Source organism: Leptodactylus fuscus, chromosome 2, assembly GCF_031893055.1.
Source record: "Leptodactylus fuscus isolate aLepFus1 chromosome 2, aLepFus1.hap2, whole genome shotgun sequence".
NCBI lineage: Eukaryota > Metazoa > Chordata > Amphibia > Anura > Leptodactylidae > Leptodactylus > Leptodactylus fuscus.
The window spans coordinates 117388804-117404930 of NC_134266.1; the positions used below are offsets into that span (position 1 = coordinate 117388804).

The window sequence follows — 16127 nt, forward strand, 5'->3', positions numbered from 1 at the left end:
GCGGAGGTGGAACTGAAAGTTAGCAGCGTTAGCTGACGCATGGAACGCAAAAGCGACGTGATGGCGTATTTCCGGAGGAGGGGCAAGACGTGATATGACAAATATGGCTGCCGCTATGAGCGTGGGTACTTTGGTGGAGGCGCTGAAAATACTGATAACGCCTAGAGGTGAGGACAGCCTGAGAAAGGAAAAGCATGCCGTGTTGTGGCCAGGGCTGCTGCGGTGCTAGTACAGCTAAATAAGACGAGTCTGAACTCTGTTTATCTCTGTCATATTAAAGATTGTGTTCCAACAGTCAGAATTATGTTTTGATTGATTGAAGTGGCTGTCTGTAAATTATTTGTTTACTTGGACTCCTGGGCAATGCTTACAATTGGTAAACTCATTTGTGCTGTTATCAGCTATCAGTCAGATACATATCCTAAAGATGTGAGTCCTGGAAATCAATCAGTCTAGATTACCTGAGGTGGATGCATAGAAGTGTAAGAAGTCCTGGAATAATGAATAATAGCATCCAAGACTGAGGCCGCACATTGTGGAAATGTAGCTTGTTTTGTTATAGATTTTGTTTGTGTGTTTTCTTTTTTGTTTTTTTTTAAGCCAAAGCCAGGAGTCGATTGAGCAAAAGGTAGAAGTATAAGGGTATGTTCACATTGTTTTTTTCAGGCGGTATTTGAGGCAGAATCCACCTCAAAATCCGTCTGCAAAAATGACTCCCATTGACTTCAATGGGAGCCGTTTGCTTATTTTTTTTCTGCTAGCTAGTAGCGGAAAAAAACATACACCATGCCCTATCTTGCTGTGAATTCCGTGGCTCAGTCAGCCATGGCGTCCATGACTCAAGACACGCTCCTGTTTAGGCCCATTCATTCGTGCCTAATCCGAAGCAGAATGCCGATACTGCATCGGCATCCCGTTGCGGCTAGCTGCACAGAAAAGAGCTTCCTATATAAGATAAGATAATCCTTTAATAGTCCCACATTGGCAAAATTTCAGCATGTTACAGTTATAGTAATACAGGTACAGGATAATACACAGTAATATAATACAGACGTAGACACACATATGCTGAGAAGAGAAGATATACTAGGAGTCCATAGCAGCTAAGGAAAAACGGAAGAGAAAGAGGAAGACCTCATGGTCATCGTCATAATCATTAGTTCTCTGTGCGGAGTGATCTTCGCTTGGTTTGATGTAGATTATACAGCCTGGTCGCGGTTGGAAATATATTTCCCATTCCTCCAGTAACCATTCTCGCAACAAAATCTGCCTCTAAAAAAAAGCTGCATTTCTGCAACGTGGGGCATTACCCTAAATAGGTTTTCCGGAGCGGATATACTATATTTAGAGAACCCTCATAGCACAAATAATTACCTGTGAGATTGGGGAGGAATGGACAGAGGGACTCTAGGAGCCTGATGCTTCTTCCCATGTCATGACCTTTAAGGGAGCATTCACACGGCGTAACGTGCCGCGAGATTTGGCACGTGTACGCCGCGTGACCCTTTGCGTGCCGTACATGCTCCCATTCATTTCAATGGGAGCGGGGAGCGTATGCGCCGCACTAGTTTGCGGCCGTGCATTTATTCACGGCCGCAAACTAGCGCGGCGCATACGCTCCCCGCTCCCATTGAAATGAATGGGAGCGTGTACGGCACGCAAAGGGTCACGCGGCGTACACGTGCCAAATCTCGCGGCACGTTACGCCGTGTGAATGCTCCCTAAGGGTTTATCAAAAGCATTCCTTTTGGATCAGGTAAGTGAATAAATACTTCCTGGACAACCACTGTAAAAATCAGCAACTTTATTTTATATCCACCGGAACAAGTGAAGCATCATCCCTTATGTGTTCCAAGTTGTAGAGCAGGGGTAGGGAACCTTCGGCTCTTCAGCTGCTGTGAAACTACAACTCCCAACATGCTCCATTCACTTCAACGGGAGTTCCAAAGACAGCAGAGCAAGTATGCATGCTGGGAGTTGTAGTTTTGCAACAGCTGGAGAGCCGAACGTTCCCTACCCCTGTTGTAGAGGCTCAAGCCAAAGCTTACTATGAAATAAAGTTGCTGATTTTTATACATGCTGGACTCTCCTTTTTTTTTTTAATCAGTAATTGACAGCTATCTGTAATGCACACACATGGCCACCACCGCTTCTTTCCTTGGGTATAAATGAAGGAATTATACCAATTTTTTTTCTGTAAATAAACTATATATTAATCTACTCATCTTTTCTTACTCTAAAGCATACATCATACATCCTGTACTTCATTTTCATGGACAGGGTCACTTTACAGTAGTTGTCAAATTATTTCAAAAGTTCTTAAAAGTAGGCAACTATTTAAAATAAAAAAAAATAGTGCTCTCCTTTGAATGGAATCATGTGACGGATTGTTGGATTGTTGATTGTGGTTGGAAAACCACTCCCCCACATTGCAGAAAAACAGCTTTTTTGTTGCAGATTTTGCTGGGTTTTTTTTAGTCAAAGCCAAGAGTGAATTTAATAGTAATTGAAAATATATAGCAAGTTCTTATACTTCTATATACTATTCACTTCTGCTAAATCCATTCCTGACTTTGGCTCAAAACCTGCAACAAATAAAGCAGCTTTTCCCCAACGTAGACGAATAATTGCTCCTAAGTCCTGTGGTTGGGCTCTAAAGAGGACCTTTCACCACCTCCACCAATTCTAGTTTTTAGTTGCAGCTCCACTGATTCTAACACAGTTGGAATTTTTTCCCCAACCAACAAGCTCATTTAGTTTTAGTGCCTGATGTGATATTTAAGCTGTGTAATGTCAAAAGGGCAGTGTCAGGCAGGGGGTGTGATTCAGAGCTCTGATCAGAGGCAGCCAGTGTCTGCTCCTGCCTGACAGTTCAGAGTCTAAATAGAATATCAGGTACCAAAATGAACATCGTTGATATCTCTGGAACGGTGGGCACTACAGCGAAAATTTCAACTGCAGCAGAATCAATGGAGCAGCGCCTATTAAAAGGTAGATTAAAAGAAGTGTATGTGGTGAAAGGTCCTCTTTATGTAACAAGTGACCACTACTGCTCTACACTGTTTACATAAGCTCCACAGAGATGAATGGGAGCTATGGAAACAGTGTAGCCCAGGGGTAGGGAACCTTCGGCTCTCCAGCTGCTGTGAAACTACAACTCCCAGCATGCTCCATTCACTTCCATGGGAGTTCCAAGAACAGCAGAGCAAGTATGCATGCTGGGAGTTGTAGTTTTGCAACAGCTGGAGAGCCGTACGTTCCCTACCCCTGGTGTAGCCCATCTAGCTATGCTGTTTCCATAGCTCTCATTCATCTTACAGAAATCTTGTAATGCTAGCAAATTAATGGATATATCCCCAAAGTCTGTAACATCTAAAACCACATAAAACTCATCAGACACAATAGCATTATAACATTTATTAGTTAAAAATAATATAAACATGGACTATAGAAAAATAGGATATGTGGAACAAAGAACACTATCGTATACATCTTAGAAGGATGACATAAAAACCAATGTGAACACAATGAAATGCATGGGTGGAAGATGAATGTAAACAGTGACGAAGCTTGTGTAGCGAAACGCGCATTGGGGCACGCACTTCTCAGCTGGTCAGTATTGTATTTTATTATAGTGTCTACTTTGTGATGCATTTCTCATGGTCATCTGAATTGTGCCAAGCTTTTCTATTGTGGCCATTGTTTATATTTTGTACTCTTGGCTGCCCAGCTATTATGCTATAAAGGCCCTCGCCTCGATATGATGTTATATTGGCAGTTATAAGGCCTATCATATATATATTCAATATATTGCCAGCAGTAATACTAGCGGTGCCCTGTTTACATTCATTATCAATCTATGTATTACATACATTGTGTTTACATCGGTTCATGTCGTCCTTCTAAGATGCATATTATTGTGGTCTTTGTTGTACGTATCCTATTTTTCTGTATTGCATGTTTATATTATTTTTTTAATAAATATGAATTGTATAACAATGCTATTGTATCTGATGAGCCTTATGTGGTTTTTGAGAAATAGTTGTGCAGCACAGCTTATGCTCCTGTAGGTTCACTCAGCTGGACATAAGAGCAGTTATTCCCATTTTGGCAGCGATTTGCTGAGATGCAAATAACTTTTTAAGTCCTTCCTAGATATGAAGGAGGAGTTTGACCTACCTAAATCTATTCAATTATAATATGAGCTATTCATAAATTGCTTGTATTTGTGCAGCATATAGAGAATTTGGTCCTAAATGTGACCAGACTTCAGGCACATTCTATCATTTGCGCTTAGAGCTATCCATAGAGACAAGGACTCCACTCTTTCAGACCATAAAGTGTATCATGCTCCAATGGTGAACAGGCACCACACTATACCTAATAATTGGTCTGTGTAAACTTATCTTTACCCTTTTAAACTATATATACCAGAAATATTATTACATTTCTGAACCTTGGCTAAATTCGTCCAGCAAAGCAACAGGTCTGATATCATAGATGGGACCCTATGGTACTCTACCACATTACACTTCTATAAATGGGAACCTCCTTCATACCCTGAATAGATGCTCTTATTGTCCCACGAAACATATACCTTAGCCTTATTCTTAGTATTTTTCATTTCTGTTTATACCACCTTGTCACAACATTGCTGTTTAAACAAGTGACACACCAGCATTTGTTCTGGTTTTTTTTTCTTTTTAGCTGTGTTAGGTAGGCATTGTTTCTTTCTTGTGTATTCAAAAACTACATTGCTAATGGTAAAATTGAAGTTATGTCACCAAAAGTCCTGGAAGTTGCACCGATTCCTGCTGATAACAGGGAAAGGTGATGAAGGCATAGTGACCTGATTGGAGAGGGTGGGTGGATTACTGTTAGTTCACATACAGAAGTAGCTCTCAGTATCTGAAGGCAGCAGAGAGAGACCTGCTTACACAGCAATTGATGCAAGAAAAAAAAAAATCAACTTGCACTATGTGCTTTTGAAAAAGATGATAGACACAGTGAGGAGAAAACTATTATTACTGAGGAGATGGGTAAAAAAGAAAATGTAATGTCTCTTTAAGTCAACACTGGAATATGTAAAGTATACGTATTCTTGAACTGTTCCCCTTGATCTGTATGTTTAAAGGCAAAATAAAAGTATTTACTGCACTGGATAAACTTTCTTACTAATATATACACAGGTCCCGTTGAGCCCCGATGATTAGATTTGTAGAGGGCAGAAGTCTTTTGCCTCTGACTCCCCTGCAGACACTCCAACTGTTGGTCACATAACCAACTCTCCTCTATGTAAAAGTAGCAAGAGTAGAACGGAGTCAGTGGTGTGACATAATGCCGGGAGGCAACAGGTAGTGACTTCTGCACCCTGCTGTACACTGCAGACTAAGAATAGGGGTGACGGGGGACCTACATACATATAGTAAGTAAGATGGTGCAAGTGCAGTGCAAGGGATGCATCAGTAAGCTATAGTTTCTCCTTCAAAGCACACTGACCCCATTATAGTCTATGGGGTCCATGTGCTTTCACTTCTCACTGCTTGTCAGTGCATTCGGTATTCCGTTCGGGGGTCCCGATGGGGACTTTCCATACAGATTACTGAACACAGATATGAACAAGCCCTCCGAATTAATCTGGAGCATTTGAAATCCGTTTTTGAAGATGTTAAATACTGATTTAAAATGGATTTGCTGAACACAGATGTAAACTGGGCCTAAGAACTCTTTGCACGTTATGTTACATAAAGAAAGCATATGGCGAGACTGCTGAAAGCAAACAAATACCTGTGGTTTGAGACTTTTATGAAAATGAAAACTTGCTTGGTTGCTCTCAGTGACTGTTGCTTTCCTATAATGCTGCTTTTTCAAAACCCCTCCCCTGGTTTACCATTGCATATGTAAAGTTTGTATCTATCTTTAGTTACAAAAGGGTATGAACACAAATAGCAACTAAAGTACTGGCGTCCACCACCAGGGCGCCAGAAAATGCGGTTTTAACCGCAAGCTGGGATATTTAGGCTTGCAGTCTTTTCATTTAGTTATCTTACTCTCCTGATGATATAAGGAAACGTGTAGAGAGTTGCTTTACTGCCGGGTCTCCATGTTACCTAATTGGGCTTGGGGTTTACCTCGTATATTACTAACATCCTTCCCCCTGGGGAGAACTAGAGACACTAGGGAGGTGTAAGCGCTATCAACACTGTTTGTGGTATCCTGATGGTTTCCCCAATCTCTGATACATATTCGGGGAACAGCTTCATCTCCCCTATGTGCTACTTACCCTGAGGGATGTTTTAAACAGCCAAAGAATCATACACTCACCGGCCACTTTATTAGGTACACCTGTCCAACTGCTCGTTAACACTTAATTTCTAATCAGCCAATCACATGGCGGCAACTCAGTGCATTTAGGCATGTAGACATGGTCAAGACAATCTCCTGCAGTTCAAACCGAGCATCAGTATGGGGAAGAAAGGTGATTTGAGTGCCTTTGAACGTGGCATGGTTGTTGGTGCCAGAAGGGCTGGTCTGAGTATTTCAGAAACTGCTGATCTACTGGGATTTTCACGCACAACCATCTCTAGGGTTTACAGAGAATGGTCCGAAAAAGAAAAAAAATCCAGTGAGCGGCAGTTCTGTGGGCGGAAATGCGTTGTTGATGCCAGAGGTCAGAGGAGAATGGCCAGACTGGTTCGAGCTGATAGAAAGGCAACAGTGACTCAAATAGCACCCGTTACAACCAAGGTAGCCAGAAGAGCATCTCTGAACGCACAGTACGTCGAACTTTGAGGCAGATGGGCTACAGCAGCAGAAGACCACACCGGGTGCCACTCCTTTCAGCTAAGAACAGGAAACTGAGGCTACAATTTGCACAAGCTCATCGAAATTGGACAATTGAAGATTGGAAAACGTTGCCTGGTCTGATGAGTCTCGATTTCTGCTGCGACATTTGGATGGTAGGGTCAGAATTTGGCATCAACAACATGAAAGCATGGATCCATCCTGCCTTGTATCAACGGTTCAGGCTGGTGGTGGTGGTGTCATGGTGTGGGGAATATTTTCTTGGCACTCTTTGGGCCCCTTGGTACCAATTGAGCATCGTTGCAACGCCAAAGCCTACCTGAGTATTGTTGCTGACCATGTCTATCCCTTTATGACCACAATGTACCCAACATCTGATGGCTACTTTCAGCAGGATAATGCGCCATGTCATAAAGCTGGAATCATCTCAGACTGGTTTCTTGAACATGACAATGAGTTCACTGTACTCCAATGGCCTCCACAGTCACCAGATCTCAATCCAATAGAGCATCTTTGGGATGTGGTGGAACGGGAGATTCGCATCATGGATGTGCAGCCAACAAATCTGCGGCAACTGTGTGATGCCATCATGTCAATATGCTTCCAGCACCTTGTTGAATCTATGCCACGAAGAATTGAGGCAGTTCTGAAGGCAAAAGGGGGTCCAACCCGTTACTAGCATGGTGTACCTAATAAAGTGGCCAGTGAGTGTATATCCCTGGTACAGCTTACTTTCCCTTGAGGTGTACACAAGTCACTATATTCCTTTTAAATCCTCTTTCTCTGCTTGGGAATGGCCAGACAATTATTGGTCCCTATTACTTGGACCTTCACATATATTTTTTGCTATTAAGATTTGTTTGTGGTGCTGATTTTAATAGTTATTAATAAAAGTTAATTTTTAGTTACGGTAGTTGCTGTTTGTGTTCATACCCTTTTGAATTGTAGCAACCCTTGCCATTAGATTGTCTATCTTTAGTTACACTAATATCAATTGTGATATTTTTAATATATATACATATAATTTTATTACAGAATCTGGATCCATTGGCCACAGCACTGATAAACTGGCTGCCTTACTGAATACTTTACAGTTTAATGTATCTACCCTAGAAGAAGAGCTAAAGGAAGTCTCAAAATGGGAGGCACTAGTGACTCTGCGAGAAAGGGTCTCCAAAGATACTCCATGGTTGAATGACAGTTCACAGGCTAAAGCAGATCCATCATGGAAGTTCACATCAGAAGCGCTGCTGTTACTACTGTGTCTTAAGGAGTGTATGATCGAATTAGCAAAGTCTTTTCAGCCCTCTAAACCCAACCTGAGGACCCCTGAGGCAGCCCCTCCTTTGAGTCCAGATACCCTTAGTGTTTCTCAACAGAAGACTGTCCAGTCAGTTCTGCAGTTTGTGGTGTCAATGGGAATATGCCCTTATCTTCTTCCAGGGATTGGACTTCCTTTACAGCATCGATCCGAATTTGGAGCCCTTGTGTGTTCATTGGTGTCATGTGACATGCTTCAAGTTCGTACACGTAGGTTGTACATTACATGTATGACCTTATTGGAGATTTCTCACCATTCATCACTAGGAAATCTGCTCTTTACACAGCATCTTGGAGACATTATGGCAGGGTTATGTCAGCTTGGATACTGCCCAACCAAAGTTAATGCTGATTTGGGCACAAAGGGGATCCTGAAGGTATAATAACAACTGTGGTCCACATTAACTATGGTGATTGTGCCAGTCTTGAGATGATGCTTGTAGGTTTTTTGGTGCAGCTGATTTTTAATATTTTTGCATCAGAGATGCAGAATTTTTTTTCCATGTTCAAGTCGTAATTTACGCCAATTTTTATTATTTCTCTCTAAATGTTTTCTGTTAAGATGTAAAATATTGATCAAAGGCATTTAACTTGGTAACAGTTGGCTTAAAAAGAAGGGTGTCTAACCTCTAGCAAGATGCTCTGAATCTACCACATAGCATTCCCTTCTATGAGCATCTTGTGACTGTCAGGTCTAAGTTTGGCTATCTATTCGACAGGAATAGTATGTGTTTTTTCTTGACATGGACTTACTGTATATATTTTTCGGACTATAAGACGCACTGGACTATAAGACGCAAGGTTTTAGAGGAGGAAAATAGGGAAAAAAAATTTTGAAGCAAAAACTGGTAAAATATTTAATATATGGGAGTTGTAGTTTTGCAACAGCTGCAAGGCCACATTGACAGGTGACCCTGCAGCTGTACGGGGACGCATAGAGCGTTTTTTTTGCAGGTCCAGCTGTAATTTTTAGTTATACCATGTTGGGGGATATCTATTGCTTAGATCACCTTGTATTGAAAAAAAAACAGGAGGTGATTTAGAACTTTTATTTATTTCATATTTTTAAAGCTTTTTTTTTTTTTTTACTATTTTATTCCCCCCCGGGGGCTTGAACCTGCGGTCACTTGATCGCAAGTCCCATAGACGGCAATACAACTGTATTGCCGTCTATGGGACATTCTGTCTATTAGTATTACGGCTGGTCATAGAGACCAGCCGCAATACTAATATAGCCGTGACAGGCCGGGGAGCCTCATTAGGCTCCCGGCTGTCACCCAAACAGGAGCAGGAGCCGGCCTGCAACTTTACAGGTACGGGGCCGGTGGGGACCGGCCCCGGGGGAGAAGGGGCTACGGATACTGACCCGACATCCGCTGTACTAGAGAGGCGGATGCCGGGGAGGGATAGACGCCGGGGCCTGAGACATCGCTACGATCCTCTGCCCTGCATGAAGCCAGCGGCGGGGGGACGGAGGAGCCCCTGCCGCTGCTGGCTTCATGCATGGCAGAGGAGCGCAGCGCAGGCAGGCAGCGCAGCGATGTCTCAGGCCCCGGCACCTGTAATGGCGTCTATCACTTGCCGGCTTCCGCCTCTCTATTACAGCGGATGCCACCTTCAGACTATAAGCGCCACCTTCAGACTATAAGATGCACCCTTCTTTTCCCCCAAAATTTTGGGGAAAAAAAGTGCGTCTTATAGTCCGAAAAATACGGTAGTTATAATTGTATAGCTGATTTACATGTAACGCTACATAAATCTATGCCAGTATCTAAAGCAATCAATGCGTTCTTTTAGGTCATTTTTATAGGGATCCTATCATTGAAAGTCATTTTTTTCTGAGTACCACGTAGGAATGGCCTTAAGAAGGGCTATTTGTCTCCTACCTTTCGTCGTCTTCTCTGCGCCCCCGTTCGCCTACAATCCCGGTTCTTGTCGGTATGCAAATTAGTTCTCTCGCAGCATTGGGGGCGGTCTTCCGCGCTCAGACAACATTGGGGGCGGCACCAATGCTGCGAGAGAACTGGCTCCAGCGCCACCTCCATCTTCGTCAGGAACGTCGTCTTCTTCCGTCTGGGTGAGAGTGAAACGTATGCGCAAGTCATCTCTGCCCGTGGACCGAGCAGAGTTGACTTCACATGTAGTTCTACGGAGAACTACAGGAGCGTACTGCGCATGCGCGCAAGAGCGGAGTGTAACCCTAGCCGGAAAAAGACGCGGTTGCTGTTGAAGATGGAGGCGTTGCTGGAGAGAGTTCTCTCTCAGCATTGGAGACGCCCCCAGTGCTGTTTGAGCGCTGGGGCCCGCCCCCAGTGCTGCGAGACAATTCATTTGCATACTGGTGAAAACCGGTATTTCTACCGAACGGCAGACTGGAGACGACTTCTAAAGGTAAGAGACGAATAGTCTTTCTAAAGGCTATTCCAACGTCTTAACTAGAAAAAAAAGATTTTTAATGGTGGAATCCCTTTACAGTGGACCAGTCACCAAGTACAAAATGCTAAATGATATACCTTCTTTAATTTCAGCTCTGCTCCTGATCAATTTGGAAGGTTTTTTTCTTTCTTTTTCTTTTCTCTGAGAATGTAAAAGGTTACCATCCAAATGGAGAGTTAAAGGGGCTCTATCATTGTGAAAAGTCATTTTTCACTAATCACATCTTTGCATAGGCTTTAGAAATGGTATTCCACACCTACCTTTAGTATGTAAATTGCCTCAGTGGTTTCTGAATAAGTCCGTTTTTATTCTTATGCTAATGAGCTTCCAGCCAGCACAGGAAGTTCCCAGCAGCACTCGTCCCTGCTATTATTTCCTATGTGTATGTGCAAACAGGAAGCTGAGTCATCAGCAGCAGCAGTAGCAGCCAGTGCATAGGAAACAATAGCAAAGAGGGTGCACGATTAGCATATGAATAAAAACGGACTTATTCAAAAACCGCTGAGGCAATTTACATACTAAAGGTAGGTGTGGAATAGACTTTCTAAAGGCTATGCAAGGATGTGATTAGTTAAAAATGACTTTTCCCAGTGATAGATCCCCTTTAATACAATCTTCTAGGGGCCATGCATTTTGACTGGTTGTCAAATGAGGTATGTCATAGCATGTTGTACTTGGTGGCCTTTAATTTCTGCATATCTGAAGCTTAGGCAGAGAAGTGTCAAATAAGATTCAACACATTTAAATGTAAGGTTGTAATAAACGGTAAAACTGCCATACAAAAGAACTTGGGGCAATTTCTGGATAGTAAACTAAACTGTAGTTAAAATAATCATTCACATACCCTGAACTGAGATTATACCCTTTACTATAATCAATGTCTAATGGAATGAAGGTTTCAACACCAGCATAAAGGGAGATTCTTTATTTTCCCAGTAGAAAAAGTATGGAACTGAGGATGTCACTAAGGGCCTATGGAGTTGGCTTCTACATCATGGAGTTAAAGTGGCTCTATCTTTGGGAAAAGTCCTTTTTAACTAATCACATCCTTGCATAGCCTTTAGAAAGGCTATTCCACACCTACCTTTATTATGTAAATTGCATCAGTGGTTTTTGAATAAGTCTGTTTTAATTCATATGCTAATTAGACTGGTGCACGATGCATCGTGCACTCCTCTTTGCTATTGTTTCCTATGGGTGTATACAGCACAGGCTGCTGCTGCTGATGACTCAGCTTCCTGTTCCTGTTTGCACATACACATAGGAGATAATAGCAGAGACAAGTGCTGCTGGGAACTTCCTGTGCTGACTGGAAGCTCATTAGCATATGAATAAAAACGGACTTATTCAGAAACCACTGAGACAATTTATATACTAAGGGTGGGTGTGAAATAGCCTTTCTAAAGCCTATGCAAGGATGTGATTAGTTAAAAATGACTTTTGCCAAAGATAGAGCCCCCTTTAAAGGGAGTCTATCATTCGTAGCCTTTATAAAGGCTATTCTAGGCATACCTGTGCTGAAAAGATCCAATCATCCGTTTTCTCCCAAAATTAATTTTTCTGATATGCAAATGATTCTTCTTGGAGCACAGGGGATGTTATCTGCGTAATTATCCTCAAGCATTGTTCACCTCCTTCTCCTCCTCTTCATTGCTTTCATCAGTAGCCTTTCTCGTGGGCATGAAAGAAATCTCACGCATGCGGTGTACACTCGGCCACTTTGGCTTCGGGCCGATCGTAGAGTACATGCTCCGTGCACCATCTGTGATTTCTTATTACAGAAGCATATAATACGCTTGGGACTGTTGGTCCTTAGAATAAAATCAAGGGATGGTGAGCCATTACTACGACAGCTGAGGGTCTAGAGCAGCCTGTAATAGAAGCAATAGGGATGTTACATTGCAAGGCCATTCAGGCATTGCTAATGTCATATTAAACTACCCCCCCCCGTTTTAAAATAATACCCTAAAAAAGAATATGATAATCATACCGTATCGTGCACGCTGGGCGGGCATGCGCGGTCTGACGTCATCTTTAGCCACACCTACATCTTCTTTCTTCTTGCAGCGATGTCCTCGGGTCCCGTCTTCCTCGTCTTCTATCCCGCGCCGGCGCGGGATTACAAGCAATGATGCCAGAAGAAGAAGACGAGGAAGACGGGACCCGAGGACATCGCTGCAAGAAGAAAGATGTAGGCGTAGCTAAAGATGATGTCGAACCGTGCATGCCCGCCCAGCGTGCACGATGCGGTATGATTATCATATTCTTTTTTAGGGTATTATTTTAAAATGGGGGGGGGAGGGTAGTTTCATATAACATTAGCAATGCCTGAATGGCCTTTTTAAAGGCTATTCACTCATATGTGGGGCTCTATCAGCATAATTTTGCTGATACAGCCCCTTTAACAGAATTAGTGTTCAGACCCCTGGGATTCAAGGGGGTCTAAAAATCAAAGTTTTAAAAAAATATATATATTTTTTATGTGGATAAGAATCAGATAAGAATGTAGTGCAAATTAAGATTTTCCCCTATTCCACCCCATTCAGAATTTTTTTTCCAGCTTCCCAGTATATTATACAGAATATTAAATAGCACCATTACAAATTAGAATTTGTCCTGCAAAAATTACACTCTCTTAGGCTTCAGTGAGCATAAAAATAAAAAAAGTTATGGCTTTTGGAAGGAGGAGAGTAAGAAATAAAAATTGAAAAATTGCTGCAATGGGAAAGGGTTAAATTTGTCTGTCTTTAGTCAGGAAATAATGGACAATTTGAGTGTTGAATCAATTTTCTAGGTATGTTCCATTTGTAAGTTTTTCCTGTCTAAATAGCATTGGTTTCCATGAGTTTTTGGGTACAAAAACAAAACTCAGGGTACTAGGGATAAGATTTGTCATTAATGTCCTCGGCTATATTGTACATTATCATTAATATAAATATCTGTTTATGTTTTCTGAAGAATCTGACAGAGAGTGAGAGGGGCCAGTGTAAGGAGGCTTTGAGAGGACTGTTGGATCAGTTGTACCAGCCACTTGTTATCAGAGAGTTGCTCATCTTACAGGGGAGTCCTAGACAGGTAAATCTTTGTCATTACACATTACATTAAGACTATGAATCTTATTTGTCATGTTTTTGAGAGATAGGAGAACTATAGATCTTTGTGACTACAATGATAAATCACTTATTTCCAGAGTCCTTGTCCTTCTGGTGCTGCAGCCTCCCTGCAGAGGGCCCCAGCACCTGCCTGGTTACGGCATCTCTCTGGACAGTTGCTGTCGGAAAGATTAATGAGACCTAATGGGGTACAAGCTGTGGTACGGGGGATCCTAGAAGATGCTGGAGGTTTGTTCAGTTCTTTAAAGGCTGAGAGCCAAAATACAACCTACTGCTTATGATATTTAATGCAAGACATGACAACATTCTTTATTATTTAAGGTTATAGCATAGAGATTCCAAATATATGTGTCAATGCTGTGTAATAGGTTATTTTTATTGGACCATCATTCCATTGTATTCTTTAATTCTCCATTGACTCCATTGACATAGACCTGTCATCTGTGATGGGGACAATGTGTCAGAAGATCCCACTGACCTAACGATGACTTCTTAATCATGTAAAAAAAAATTAATTTACAAAATTAATGAGCCATATTTGTAAGTTTATTAAAATGCTGTGTACAATGCATTTCTTAGTATTTTCTCAAAACCAAACCCTTTAAGTCTTGTTTTGGAAACAAAATTGAAGTCCGATTTCTTATATTACAGCCGGTGTAGTCGGGGGTCGTGAAGCTGAAGCGGCTGCAAGCAACTGGAAGAAATGTGATGCTATAGCAAAGGTTTTGGCATCGTGTCCTCAGCAGTGTATTACTGTGGAGGAGTATTATTGTAAAGTATGTCCACAGGTAAGAGTTTACTGAGCACTTAACTGGTCACTAACTTTTCAGAGAACATAGTCTCATTTAATAGAGTGTACAATTTTGGACCAAAATGTAATGTACCGTATATACTCGAGTATAAGCCGAATTTTTCAGCCCAGTTTTTGAGCTGAAAAAGCCTCCCTCGGCTCATACTCGAGTCAGCAAAAAAAAAAAAAAAATTTTAAGGAGGGTGGGTGGGGGGAGGGGTCTATGACCGGCCACAACATCAATGTATAGAATCTCCCATAAAATAGTGCAGAAAAAAAGATTTAAAAAAAATAAAAAAATAAAATCCCTCCTTTCCCTAGAATACATACAAAAGTTGAAAATGACTGTGAAACACATACACATTAGGTATCCCTGTGTCTGAAAGTGCTCAGTCTACTGAATATAGGGTATCTGCAGTGCTCCTGTTCCATCGGGAAGGGGATAATAGGAGCACTGTAGATACCCTATATTCAGCCAGGCTGAATTCCAAGTGGGGAAGGAAAAACAGTCCTCCAGCTCAGGGAAGGGTCAGACAGACAACCAAAACACCCCCTCCCTTTCCCCAGCAACTACTGCACCCAAAAACTCCAACCATTTTAATTTTTGCAATTTTCCAGTAGCTGCTGCATTTTTCCCCCTCGGCTTATACTCGAGTCAATAAGTTTTCCCAGTTTTTTGTGGTAAAATTAGGGGCCTCAGCTTATATTCGGGTCGGCTTATACTCGAGTATGTACGGTAATTTATTCAGAAATGTTGCTGTTTTCTGCCAGAATGATTTAAGGTTGATGCCACTAGGTGTTTATTGCCCTCTGTTCACACCGTAGACTCATATTTGGGTCCAGGAGAGGTATTAGTGTAGGGTCCTGCGCGGAGCCGGCATAAGTTGCGGCCGCGTTGCCACACATTCGGTAGACTGCCGGATCAGCACCAGTAACTTGCCGTCTGGAGGAACACACGCTGGAGAAAGGACACATACCTCGGCACCACCTGTTCGGTGAGTACAGCGGGCCGGGTGCTTTTCGCCCTGTGCCTGGCCTGCAAACAAAGCGTGGCCTAGGCTACCATGTTGCAGAGCCAAGACAGCCTGTAGAAGGCTCCAGGTAGGCGGTTGTCGGCTGCGGGGGTTAGGGGCTTTAACAGTGCGTGGGGATGGGGGAGGAAGGGGGTTGGTGGCGCGGGGGGCGAAAGGGATGTTGGGGGAAGAGGGGGGGTTCAGGAGTGGGCCCGCAGGGAACTGTGGTATGGTTGAACAAGGGGTGGGGGTGGGGTGACTTGCATGTCTTCAACTGGCGGGGGCCATTGTCGCAAGCCGCGGAGAAGGGCCGCTGGGGCGCGCGTGCAGGAGTGGCGGCAGAGGGTGCGCCACAGTGGGGGAAACACATGGGAGCAGGAGCGCCTGCGGGGGGGAAAGAGGCCAGGTGCGTTGAGGACGGTGGGCCCTGGGGTGCGGAGGAGGTGGGTCACGCAGGGGGCCGCGGATGAAGTCGCAGGTACTGCTAGTACAGTGGGGCAAAAAAGTATTTAGTCAGTCACCAATAGTGCAAGTTCCACCACTTAAAAAGATGAGAGGCGTCTGTAATTTACATCATAGGTAGACCTCAACTATGAGAGACAAAATGAGAAAACAAATCCAGAAAATCACATTGTCTGATTTTGTAAGAAT

The 16127-nt window shown here is 42.8% G+C and overlaps 1 protein-coding gene across 1 annotated transcript in view; it reads left to right on the forward strand.

Annotated features, from left to right (window-relative positions):
• Nucleotides 1–103: 103 nt before the first annotated feature.
• TANGO6 (transport and golgi organization 6 homolog) overlaps nucleotides 104–16127 on the forward strand; it is a 49510-nt gene continuing 33486 nt past the window's right edge. The window contains exons 1-5 of the mRNA XM_075264480.1: nucleotides 104–167; nucleotides 7840–8501; nucleotides 13519–13635; nucleotides 13751–13901; nucleotides 14325–14461. Coding sequence (XP_075120581.1) covers nucleotides 104–167; nucleotides 7840–8501; nucleotides 13519–13635; nucleotides 13751–13901; nucleotides 14325–14461 — 1131 coding nt within the window. The remainder of the gene's footprint in view (nucleotides 168–7839; nucleotides 8502–13518; nucleotides 13636–13750; nucleotides 13902–14324; nucleotides 14462–16127) is intronic.